Below are 13287 nucleotides of genomic sequence, written 5' to 3' on the forward strand. Positions count from 1 at the left end.
TCGTAGGAAAAAGTGACCCTCATGTTTGCTTCCTTTTGCACTGTCTTGTCTTTGCTCTCTGTAACAAACATGTTACTCGTTTCTGTTCCACTAAGTTAGGAGTTTTGAACACCGTCCCCAGATATCTATGAACAACGATTATAATCACATCCTTTGCCTCCACATGTGCATCAGGACTCCTTCATGCTGGGCAGCTGTTGTTCTGTGCTATTGCACTAAAAAATTATGTTGAAGTAGGCTCTTCAGTCGCAGGGGCAAAATGGATGGTGGGTCTGCGCTTGAGATGTTGAAGTTGTCTGTGCTTTTTGTGTACAGAAATAGAAAAGAAGAAAATTGATGAAACTTGAACTGTGGTTTGGAGAAGTACTACACGTTATTTTCAGCTGTGGTGGGATTCAATACTTTGGTTTACAGGCTGGATTTTTCAGAGGTGGCGGAAGAAATGTTTGTAGTGTGGAAATATTTTGTTATAGTGCTACAAGTAATTTTTGGAAATTTTGTGGTTATTAATTAAAGCATTAGAAAATGCAATGAAAGGGTTGTCTTCTAGACGTAAGCTTCTACACTAGTAAGTCAAGAAAAGAATAGACTATTTACAGAAATCAAAAGCAGTACTTTATTTCCTTATTTGAACCAGATGAAGTTCAAAAAGTTGATAGAACTAAAGGTCATTTTCATTTAAGTTAATACTAAATAAGAAATATGTGCATTATTAGTCTTTAGCAGACATCTTTCCTCCATCCCTGCAGCATAGGTCAAAAGTATCACTGTTATTTAATTGTTGTCCTTTTACACTGAATATAAAACATTAACCTTCAGGAGGGTACAAACCACAGGAAATCTATTCTATCAGCACTTGCTATTATGTGTCATTATCATGAATAATTTGTGGGAAATGGACCTGCAAAGAAGACTGATAGTCCTTGTTTTATATCTTTTATCTTTCTGACTAACCAGTTACTAAAGTTCTTCATATTTGTTGAAGCATAAAGAATTTTTGTTTGCAGGGATTTCAAGGCATTAAGGTCAGATTGAGCATAAAATAGCATTTCTAATGTTGCAAATAACAAAAGAATTGTATCTGTAACTGTCATCTGATTTGAGTTCAGAGAATAGGAAAAACATGTCCTGAGTTAGGATAGCAAGCCTTTTATTTTCTTTTCTTTTTTTTTCCTTTCTTTTTCTTTCTTTCTTTTTTTTTTTTTTTTATTCTTAGAGGTGTTAAAGCAAAAAAATAACTGCACTGAATTCTCAGATTTGGACACTACCTGTGAACTGAGACACCTCTGTAAGCATCTCTTCAACACATGAAAACAAACCAGTATTTCATTAGATTGACCTCTGCACTCTTATATTCATCTAAGAAAGGGAAGTTTAAACTTTTAGGTGATAACATTAGGTTCCTTGAGATGAGTTTTAAATTATTTCAGTGTGAAAGAAAAGAAAAGCAAAGCACACACCAAAAATCATCCTGAAATAATCGTGTGACCTTGCAAATTTTGGACTGAAATAGCTCCTAGCTAGATGACCAGCTGTTTAACAAGAGGGAAACACAGTATGGGAATAGGCACTTTTATTACTAGGGCAACACACTGGATTTGTTTCAAGCCCTGTCTTACAGGGACCAGCATAATATTCCCCAAACGAGGGTGTGCTAGTTCAGTCTGTCAGGGAGAGCTCATGGCATCCTTTTCAGCAACACAGCTTCCTTGTGCATGATTTTCTTTGTGTGTACATAGCTGTTTTGTTTGGTGGTGGTTGGAATGGCAGGAAGTAGTTGTGTTCCTCGCCTCCCCTCCTGCTGATGTTTTTGTCTACAAAGAGAATTTTTTATTCCCGCTCAGTTCTAAGCACAAATGGATGTGTATCTAGCCAGTAACAGCTCTTTATTGTTTCCTTTGAAGGCCACACAATGTCCTTTTGAATAGTGCATATCCATGATCATCTTCAGAATGTTAGTATTAACTACATGGCTAGGGAATCTGAAATTAAGGAAAGAAATAACAGACCTAATGTGGAGGGAAATAGCAGGTGTGGAATTTACTGATAGTAATGGACTTCTGTGATTCATTAAAACAAGAAGACTTTAATTTCATTTTTCTAAGATAGTTGGGGTGGAGATGTGTGCTGGTGTCCCATTATAATGTGCAAAGAAAGAAGTTGATTCCTGTTTCACTGCTAAGCTGCTGATGTAATACCAGTACAGTGCCTGGAGAGACACTTGTGACTGTAATTATGAAGCAGATAATTACCTAGCTGCTTATTTAAATAACACCCTTTTGGAACTAGATGCACAGCTTGGACCTGTAATAGTTATTGTGAAAATGAGCGTGTCTCATCCAGCTTCTGCCTGTCTATACTTTTTTTTTCTTCACAAATGTTTTGATAGCTCTAGTAGTACTACCCATACATTATCATACCCTAACTTGTGTTAATGATTAGTGTGCATGTTGTGTTTTTCTTGCAGTGTCTGTTTTTGAGCTTTGTAAGTTGTTGGTATTTTCTGTAGCATAATTTATGATCACTTTTCCAACAGCTTCCACTAACAGTAGGAAAACTTTTAAATATTGTGAAGCATAGAAGTTACTTCTTGGACTAACTCCTGTGAAGCTTCTTCAGAATCTCTTGCATTCATCTTGTGGGATTCTCAGATAAATTTAACAGAAAAGTGAAGAACTTGGTGAATGGCTTTATTTCAGAGATGCTGAAATAGATCAGCCTCACTTATGCTCATGGGGAAATGTGCAGCCATCTGACAGCCAGTGGAAGAAAACAAAGGGCTTTCAAAGTAAGGATGCTTGTGCTTTGCCTTCACTGCTTGCTCCGTTGCTCTTCTGGTGGAGGGAGACACTTCTGCTTCTACCACTAAGAGAAAAGGATGTGTTACAAGAGCGGTGTTTTGATTGTCACTGTCTTTGTGCATGTCTGAAATCTATTCATTGAGTGTCTTATTTTAGTTTTGGTCCATACATAGCACAGCTGCCATTAATTCACATTTGTATCTCCAGAAGATGGGTGCAGTAGATTGAACTGCTTCAACCCTCCTGATAAACTGTGTACCTGTCCTAGTGAGGCTGCGTTAGTCTGCTCTTGCTTAGTCTACTCTTTCAGAATAAATTCTGACTTCTTCCTCAGCTCAAAAAAGCCAAAGACTCAACAGCTGGAATGTCCAGCTCACAAATTTGCTATGAAGAATGTACCTACTTGGACCTGCTGGGGGAAGTAACTCATCAGGATGATGATGTAAAGAACGTGTGGCTGCAGCAGGCTGAACGTGCCGGAAGAGGGAATATGAGGCAGGGAAGAGCCAGTCTCCTGTCCTGAGAACTCGTTTCTGTCCTTGCCTCTTCCACAAAACTCCTCTTGAGGTTTTTGGGATTGCCCTCTAATTGCAGCCCTAGTGTACTAGGCGTTTAGCTTTGAGATCACAGGCTGAGAGGAGGAGGACATCAGCTGGTCTCTAAGGGACACAAGGCAAGCAAGCAGAAAGATTCAAGCATTGGAAGACAGCATGCAGGATTAGTTGCTCCCCAAAGTATCCTAAACTAGATATCCAACTTATTAGACATCACCAGTTTTAGCATAAGGGGGTGAGTGTGTTCATTGTGTGTATATTGAGGCTGTTAACATGCCTGTGCTGTGGGGCAGGTTTGTGAAAATAAGTTGGTTTATTGGTTGTGAGTCATTCTGAACTGGCAGTGATGAGTGGGACAGAAGAATCCATGAGGAAATTCACTGCTGGGTGTGCAGAGCAGCCTTTCTGTCCATGTTGCAGTAACTAAGGTGTATCTGAGGGATGAAGTAACAAAATACTGAGCAGCTGCTTATGAAGCATCTTCTGGGAGAGGCAGGAGGCTCTTTGGGGACTGTAGGAAGTGAGTGTGCAATTTAAGACTGTACTGTAATGCATGTGCAGAGCCAGGACAAATTCAAGCCCTACAAGCAATTACAAGGCAGGTGTTCCTTAACTTGCGAGATTGCTTCTCTTAATTGCTGTGCAGGGTGCTTGATTGTCATGTGCTGTAAACAAGCAGTTGTGAACAGGTGACTGCTACTGAAAATACTGGAATCATTTAATTTTTGGCATTAAGGAGAATGCAGGCCTTAATGCTGAACTCAAGTCATGTGTAGTGGTTGCAACTGACTGTGAAGACTGTGCACATGAATTCACTCAGTAGAACAGGAAAGTCCTTTCTTCTGCATCTTTTTTGTTTGTAGGAAAAGGTTTAGGTGTACTGCTTTCTCTTTTGCAGGCCTAAAGCTAAACAAAGAAAACCTCAGTCAAAATATTTATACAGGAGAAAGTAGCGACATGTTCTTTCCCTGTTCACTTTCACATGTCTAAGACTTGGGCCTAATGTTGGAGCTCCCAGAGCCCACAGCTCTCTTCCTTGTATATCCGTAAGTAATCTGTACAATGATAATGAGAGAGAGTATCACTGTATTTGAATTGGCAAAAATAACTCACAGAAATTCTTTCGGCGTTCAGGTACAATATATTTCAGATGATGATGCAAGGAGCCCCCACTTGCCTTTTTTCTAATAGGACAGGAACATAGTAGGATTCAACTCTGGAATAATTCCACAAGTAGTAACTACTCTGAAATTTATGTAGTGTGTACATTCAGGTTGATCTGCAGTGAAACTGAGGGTAGACTTTCCATGATTCTGAAGACTGAGCAGAAAATACTGCCAGATAAAACAGGTCCAGAGGGCAGGTAATATCATTAAAGAAAAGAATCGTGTATTGTAAAGATCTCCAAGTGTAAATATCAGTATTACTACCCCGTCTTCGCTTCATACAATGCAGCATGGACTCTGTATCTGTGAAAAATATCAAGGAAGTGAATATTTTATTGTCAAGAGCGTTCCCAAGGCAATGTCTTCTAGGAGGGTTTTCTTGAGCATTGCAAGGGTGTCTTTGGGACAGTAACCTGAAATTCCTTGGGCATTGTGGTGCTTTGGTGTGTTGTTTGGTTTTTGGGTTGACTTTCTTCTTTTTGGTGGTGGTGGGGGGTGGAGTTCTAACTCAGTTAAGTACACACAGGGAGTATATTGATTTTTGTAGTGTTTTTTTGATTACTTCTGGAAAAAAAAGCCAAAATTAAATCAATGTGAATGTTATTTATACTGTGTTATTTCCATTCTCCCCTCCTCTCTGCCCCATCTTTTACATTGAGGTTTAATACTTGATCATACTATGGAAATAGACAAGAAGGGACCATGGCTGTATTAAGAAAATGAGAGTATTTCAATTGTTCTCTGCATTTGTCATCCCTCTGGGTTAAAACTGCCCCAGTGGAGGTAAATAGATCTCATCTTGGAGATGCTGTCCCAGTAGACTCCTGTTACACGAGGAAAATAATGTGTAACAGTTATTTGGACTTCTCTGACTGTAAGATAATTGCCCCATCTACAGCTACAACTATGTGGCTGAACAAGTGCATATACCTGTTCTAGTGTGTGCTTAGGCTGAAGACAGCAATGGGATTTAAAAGAGAAATTGTCCACACTAGCAAAAGTCTACGGCAGTGGTGGATTCGATGACAATATCATTTTGGGTGTTGGATTTAGAGTTCTCAGCATTTTGTTAATCATAAAAAGAAATATAAAACATTATCTTTAAAAGATTTTATGAAAAAGAAAATACAGCTTTTTTTCTTGCTGCTTAGACAGTGAAGCTTTGGCTCTTTGAGCTCACGTGTGGTATTCTGTTAGTTTACGTGTTGTTACAGCGAGAGAAGAATTCCCAAACTGAGAAGCTGGAAAATGCTTTGGGTTTCTGGAGGAGACACCTCCATTTTTAGCTGCATGATTCATGCTGATTTGAAGTCTTACCTGTGTTATTTCTTAGGGACGATACACTAAAAGACAACTGCAGTTCTGTCTCATTTTTCTTCAAATGTAAAAAGCCAATGCACGTTTCCAGCATGGGCTGACAGTTTCTAGCTTGTACATTGGTGCGGGGTTTTTGATGGCTTCTCATTTCATAAATTCTTTTTTTGCATAGTACCAAAATGTTCAGTAGCAATTAGTTCCTTTTTTTTCTTTTGTGTTAGTAAAATGCTGTTTTTTGAACGTATTCCAAAAAGGTATCTCTTTCTTGGGTTAGGGGGAAAATATTTTTCTTTTATCAATGCTTCCTACTAGTAGTTGATTATCTTCATTTTTACAGGCATAACTCCAGTTTGTTATTGGTCTTATTTTCCTGGCTTTAGTACCCAGCTATCATCTTTCATCGCAACTTAATCTCTGGATTTGAGTTCTTCTTCCCTGTTGCTTTAATCACAGCACTTTTGGAATCATCACTTCTCCTTTTAATAATTGACCCTTCATGGTAACATCTCTTTTGGATAATTGAAATAATTAAGTTCTCTAACTTTCTTGCTGTGAGGCATTATCTACTCTTTAATAATTCTTATAGCTGCTACTGACCTTTAGTTTTTTGACTGCCTTTAAGCAAAGAGATGTAGGGCATTACAATTCTGTGGAGTATTTCACTGCTGGTGGTCTTAACTTTGGGTATGGAGCCGAAACAGTTTCCCTTGTTTTCCCTTACCCTTTTGCTTTCTTGAACCTCGCTGTGAGAATAGTCCCTTCTGCTGCAGTGTCCAGTTTGCTACATGTGTTGAGGGATTATCTGCCCTGACCCTTACAGCTCTTGTGCAAGATCCTGCCTGACAGGCTTTAGTCTCACATTTGGAAGATTTGGTCTGTGTTGTTTCGAAGACTAATAAAGGACTAAATACAGATGTTGTATCAATGGGATGTTTTAAAAATTGGGCACACATGATGTGGTAAAGCTGAACCTGGGCAAGATCAAGCAGGAGTTCAGAGCCCTGAGATCATGAGTGAGGGGGACAGGGGCCCAAGTGATCTTCTACTTTATATTTCCAGTCAGGGATTGGAGTACAGGCCCAGAGCTGTAACTTCTGTGATAACAGGACATTCTTCAAAGAATGCAGGCTGCTGGGGAGAGATGGGATCCACATGCTTATAGAGCAAAGCAATCTGCTAGGGGACTTCAGCCACCCTGATGTCTGCTGGAAAAGATGGTCTTTAAAGGTCCCTTCCAACCCAAACCATTCTATGATTATAAAACAAGTTTTCTTGTGCTTCAAGAGAAGACTGAGGTGTTATTCTGCAGGCCCCCAGTAGCTGAGGTATGAGATGGACGACAGCTCCATTGGATAGCTTTGTCTGTTTGCCATAGGAAAGTTAGGAAAAAATTTAAGCATGTCTCTCTATGATAAAACCAATGTCTGAAACAGTTTGAAGGTCTTGTGTGATTAGATTTTAAAGTATATAACTGGTACTGATTTTATTCTAGAATTAATTTGAGAATACTTTGCAATAAGTAGATAACACTGCTGTAAAAGATGTGGAATGTGCACCTAAGAATTGTAAAAATGGTCTAATAAAAAGTACCAAAGCATTTTGCAGTGTTCAAAGCCTGGCAAGCCGTGCTTTCTGCTGAAGGGTATCGGATCTTTTTCAAAAGTTGTTGGCTTTAAATCCTCCAGGCGCATACTAATCAATGCCTGGCATATAAAATTAGCTCTTAACTGCAGTGTGGTACGTACTGTGGGAGAGGGTGCCATCCATTTAAAGGCTTTGATGGAATGATGCCTCAGTCTCTTGTACTCGTACTCAGTAAGTTCATTTTCCTTTCTGAACAGGATACAAGGGAGCTTCCAAAAGTCAGTCAAGATGAATATGGTGAAGAGGATCATGGGCCGACCGCGGCAGGAAGAGTGTAGCCCCCAGGACAACGCACTGGGCCTGATGCATCTGCGGCGCCTCTTCACAGAGCTCTGTCACCCTCCACGGCACATGACCCAGAAAGAGCAGGAAGAGAAACTTTACATGATGTTACCAGTGTTCAACAGGGTAAGCTGGAGAATCTGCAAGAGGTGTTTTCTTTACTTGAATTAGACTGCTCATGTTTTGTATTCCCAAGACCTTTTTGGTTCTAGCACAACAGAAGGTTTACAAAATTCCACTGGCATCTTTTCAGTTCTCCCCTTCTCGTCACATACTGTTGTGTTAGTGCATAAACTTGCCTTTGGAGATTTTCTTCTAATATCCCTTTTTCTCAAGTGCAATCCACAGTACACAGACTGACACAGAGCTTTTGTGCAGAGCTCACTGTTATTACAGAGTCATCTGATTTCCAACTTGAACTTCAGTAGCAAGTTTATACCCATTTTTTTTGTGACAGCACTGTCCTTGACACTAAATAACTCTTCTCTCGTCTTTGCATTTATTGTACCATTGCATATTTTGAGTCATAGTATCTCCTGTCAGCTTGGTTTTGCTGGGCTACTTGAGCTGAACAATTTTAATCTCCTCATGTGATATATTCTCTATATTCTCTTCACCCTTGTAAACCTTCTCCTATGTACTGAGTTTGAATCCCCTTTCTTGGATAAGGGAGATTTTGAACATGCAATCTGTAGGGAAAATATAATAGTCACTTTTGCAGTGGCATTCATATTTGACTACTCCCTTGTGCTCAGGCACTGAGATTTTGTTTGGAGACAGGACTGTGGCAACTGTCACTGGATTAAATGAATAATCCTCCTGATGTCTTACATCACTCAGTTACGCTGCCACTCTATTGTGAATAATAATTTTGATGGTAGTTTTAGGGTCTTGAAAGAGCAGTAGGTACAGATCTAGCTTTCTTATTTTTTAACCTGCTGTGACCTGAACCCTTACTCCTGAAGTTCTTCTTGGGTGATGGATTTGTGCTTGTATATGATACCATAAAGAACTGGAATAATCCAAAAACTGAAATGCAAAAGCTCCACAGAAAAATCAATACAACTTTCTCTCTGGATGCTTTGCAGACAGTATGGCTTATAATGGTATTAGACACTGCTTGTGTGCTTGCATGCTTGTGCTGGTTTTGGCTGGGCTAGAGTTAATTTTTTTCACAGTAGCAAATATGGGCTGTGTTTTGGAAATAAAGTTGATAATACAGGGATATTTTAGTTATTGCTGAGCAGTGCTTACACAGAGTCAAGGTCTTTTCCGCTCCTCACCGCACCCCAGCAGCAAAGAGCCTGGGGGTGCACATGGAACTGGGAGGGGACACATCCGGGACAGCTGACCCAACGGATATCCCATAAATACAGTGCCATGCTCAGCATATAAAATGGGGAAGAAGGAGGAGAAGGCAGGGAGTTGTTCAAAGTGATTTGTCTTTCCAAGTCACTGTTAGGTGTGATGGAGCTTTCCTGGAGATGGCTGAATATCTGCCTGCTTGTGGGAAGTAGTGAATGAACTCCTTGTTCGGCTTTGCTTGCGTGCACAGCTTTTTACTTTTCTTATTAAACTGTCTTTATGTCAACTCACGAGTTTTCTCACTTTTACCTTTCTGATTCTCTCTCCCATTCCACCTGACAGGAGTGAGCAGGTGGCTGTCTGGTGCTTAGCTGCCAGCTGAGGTTGAACTATGAGAGTGTTGTGAAGAAAAATTAATCCTAGTAAGGACATAAGATTAATAGGATTTTCAGTCTAATAAGTAGTATGCTTTAGTGGATAGATCACCTAAATGTCATTCTCTTACCCTAGGTCTTATTTCTTTGGGTAACCTGTTGCGTGATTGTGGGAGAAGTAAGCTCAGTTCATCTGCTTCCTCTTTAATTTATCTACTTGGATTATATGCCCTTTAGTTATAGACTTTCTTAATTTGTTTTTTACAAATTAGCACAGTGGAAACTTAATCTTGCCTTGAGCCTATGAAGGTTATTTTGATGCTGTTATGCTTAGAAATCTCCCCCTGGTGGTTACAGGTGGCTGATGCTTCTGGAAAAGAGGCTCCTCCACTAGAGCTGCTTCAGCACTTAGCTGTGATCTGCAGGTGGAGAACATTTTTTTTTCTTGGCCTTTGTGACCAAGTAGCTACTGGTCAGTAGCATTGTACCTCTGAAAATTGCAGTTGGTGATATAACTGGGTTTGAGTAAAACCAGTGTAGCAGTGCACATCCTATTTCTCTACAGCAGTCTAAGGAGAGATTTTGGTTAGACTTCAGAGATGAAAAAGAAGAGGTTCTAATTTCTCCATTGCTTCTGCCTTTTTTCCTATTTTCTTTCTTGCTGCACTTTCTCCCCCGTCTTTCACAGCACTTGCTGGCTGTGTCCTCATTCTGAGTCCCTCTGCTGGACTCCATTGAAACCTAGTTGTAGTTGCTCGTGTCTCTGCACCATTGTTCTCTCTCACTGTCCTTCATTCAGCTCATGTGTTGAAGCATTCTGAAAAACAAACCAGTAGCCCCAAGTTTTCTTCTTACTTTGTCAAAGTCAGCTCTTGCCTAAGTAGTCTCAGGTGCCGTTTCGATTCCTGAAAAGATTAATGGTTTCTGTGATTTCTGAGTGAATACATCTTGGCTACTCTTTCTTCCTAGTTCCTAGTTTTTCCCTTGTTTTTAGTAGTTTTTCCTTCCCCAGATTCCCTGTGTCTCTTTTCTATTCTATTATTACAGAATCCATCTAATTTTGAGGATGGGCTCTATCCTCCAAGTCCTAGAGACTCTTTTGTACCCTTCTATAATGAAGTGAACTTGATGCTGAAGACACATTGTTTTGTGTTTGCCATGTTTTGTTTTTCAGTCCTACCTTGGTTGTTTTCCTCCTCTTTTTTTTTTTTCCCCTCTCAGTTTCCTTGTTTGGTTTTAACATTGCTATCTTCAATCTCTAGAGGTTTTGAACCTGTGACCTTCTTGGAGTTGTCCTTCATGCCACAAATACAGGCTGTTGCCAGATGTTGTCACTTCAGTTTTCAATCTCTAAAATGTGGATCATAGCCTGGCACACTGCGGGAAACAGGCATTGCTTGTACTCTTTCACTTCCATTCTCACAGTCCTTGATAACCATTATCATTTGTCACACACTGTTAGTGTAACCCAAACAAAACTGATTTTTCTTGGTCAGTCAGATCTCATCTTGTCACTATTATAGGGGGTTTTTTAGCTTGCCTTTCATATAAATGCATTCTTGTCATCCTGTGTTCAAGAGGCTGAGCAGTTGTGATGTCAGCTGTTTCTACTTTCACAGTTTACCTTTTAAGATTCCTGGCTAATGCCACCTTATTCTTTTGATGTTTACCTGTAGAGTCTGCTGAGGTTTCCTTGGCTTATCTATTTTTTTTTTTCGTAGAGAGTGTCATCTGTTGATGGTACAGCTTGTTTTGGAACAATCTTTCTAGCTTTTAGTAACTCTGCAAGTCATAACAAGACAAACTCTGAAATTGATTGGAATAAAAAATAGTACAGAAGAAATTTAATTTTCTGAAGAGTCTTGGAAGAGATTTTCTGTGGCAGATAGGGTAAATCTTCATTCACTCTAAATTCTGAGGTGACTTCCCTCTGAGAAAGGAATCTTTTGCTGACAGGAAAAACATTGGTATAAGTTCCTTTCTAAAAATTTCCTTATTTCTCAAACATAGTACTTAGCTGCAAATGTTTTAAGCGATCAGTTAATAACTGAATTCAAATTAAGACTCTGAATCCCTCAGTTACTTTGCATAGTTATTTTTATTCTGTTGAAGATTTTTAAGAGAGATTGAGTACTTTTGTGTTAGTGCCTTAAGCAAAGACCATGATGATGTACCATAAAAGCATTATCTGTTACAGGATTGGGATGTCTGTGTTAGGAGAGGACTCCAAATAAATTGTGGAGCTCAGATCAAAACTTTGCCATACCTTGATGTATATTCCAGAACGTCTCTTAAACCACAGTAGTGAGCTGTTGGAAGTGGGAGCTGCACGTGTGTGGTTGGAAACGGGGCAGGGTGTCTGTGCATGAAATCCAGTAAATAGGGTGGAAGACACATTATTTTTACTGACTGCAGAGATCTAGAGTGAGGAAGGTAAGCCTGCTTCCCATAGGCATCCAAATGGCTGGCAACAGGCAGCCAGTTAAATAACCAGTGTGTCCAGGAGCTCTTTTGAGGCTTTCATGCTTAACCATGGAGGTAGGTTTTTTCCCTCTCTTCAGATATATCTGAAGTTTTGGGTGAAATGCAGTTTCATTTTCTTCCTGATATTTTGAGGATTTTTAATCAGTAAATCCAGAAGAGCTAAAGCACTCTTAACTTTGGTTTATAGATAGAGAATGTCTCAAATGTGCTGTAGGTAAAACCATCTTTCTAGTTCTGGTAATGAATGGGTTTACAGACTGTTCCTGTTTCTTCATTGTTCAGAGAGGCTTATGAAATGATGAATCACATAGTAATGAAAAGCTAAATTGGTGCATAATTAACAATTAAAGATTGGCCCTGTGGAAGAGTACTCAAAAGGCTCCTTTCAGAGTTCCACGAGTTCGCAGAAGCATTGCTCCACCGACGTGGTAGTAATGCTTTTGCAGTATATGAAAAAAGTGGATGGGATGATGAAGGGGCTGGTTTTGAATAAGTGGTACATTGTTTACATTATCTTGAAAGAACCTTGCTTTTCCTTATTAAAAAGATGATTTACTGGTAAAATGTGTAATATCCTGTTCCTGGCTTTTACTACCATTTTTAGTCAAAACGGATATAAATATCCAATGGAAATGCTTATTCTACCTCGTGCAAACTTGGGACAACTAATTAAAATTCAGTTGACCTCAGTTAACCTTTCAATGTAACTTTGAGCTCTCTGCATTTCCTGGGGTCTGCTGACAAATTTGAGCAAACTCAGGCAGGTAACAGGGCTATTAGTTTTTCCTCTTCCCTTGGTCTGAGTGGAAGAGCTTTAAACAATTAGTGATGACAAGATGCTCTGCCAATGTGCATCCTGATCTAGATAATCTTGCTTATATTCTGTCAGTGAATATGCAAACCTCAAGGGCCCTCTTCCTTTCTTACAGCCTCGTGGAAGTTAGCTACTCCCTGATGAACTGGGAGCTGATGCAGACAACTGCAAAAGGAGGTCTTGTGAAAGATTTAGGGAAGTTTGGGTTGTCTGTACTCTGTGATTCAAATGAGAGGTGTTTTTCTTGATCTGCCTAAAACAGTTGTCTGCCTGTAATGTCTCAGCTCCCATTTGCTTGCTTTTATTGATAGTGCTGGTTGAAATGTTCTGGATGAGAAATACTTATGCCTTTGATGAAAATTATTTTTGTTTTGAGGAAACAGAGTGTTCGATTTCATTGTTGTATTTCTGGCTCCATTTCATCATGACTTTGCAGTGCAAGTAGGCAGGAAAAATATTTTTGGCTGTTCTGTGATGTGCCAGAGCAACTGATACTAAGGGAAGTCAAACTTAGACAAAGGTTATTCTGTCTTCTGCCTTTTGAGT

At 39.5% G+C, this 13287-nt stretch overlaps 1 protein-coding gene across 9 annotated transcripts in view; it reads left to right on the forward strand.

The window, feature by feature from the left end:
* Positions 1-13287, forward strand: part of WDFY3 (WD repeat and FYVE domain containing 3) — a 167008-nt gene that overhangs the window by 46453 nt on the left and 107268 nt on the right. For all 9 annotated transcript variants that reach the window (XM_051790880.1, XM_051790879.1, XM_051790885.1 and 6 more), the window contains one exon: positions 7680-7890. In XM_051790880.1, coding sequence (XP_051646840.1) covers positions 7711-7890 — 180 coding nt within the window. In that variant the 5' untranslated portion in view covers positions 7680-7710. The remainder of the gene's footprint in view (positions 1-7679; positions 7891-13287) is intronic.

This window comes from Manacus candei, unplaced genomic scaffold (assembly GCF_025592945.1).
Source record: "Manacus candei isolate 608988 ecotype Guabito, Panama unplaced genomic scaffold, ASM2559294v1 h1tg000028l, whole genome shotgun sequence".
NCBI lineage: Eukaryota > Metazoa > Chordata > Aves > Passeriformes > Pipridae > Manacus > Manacus candei.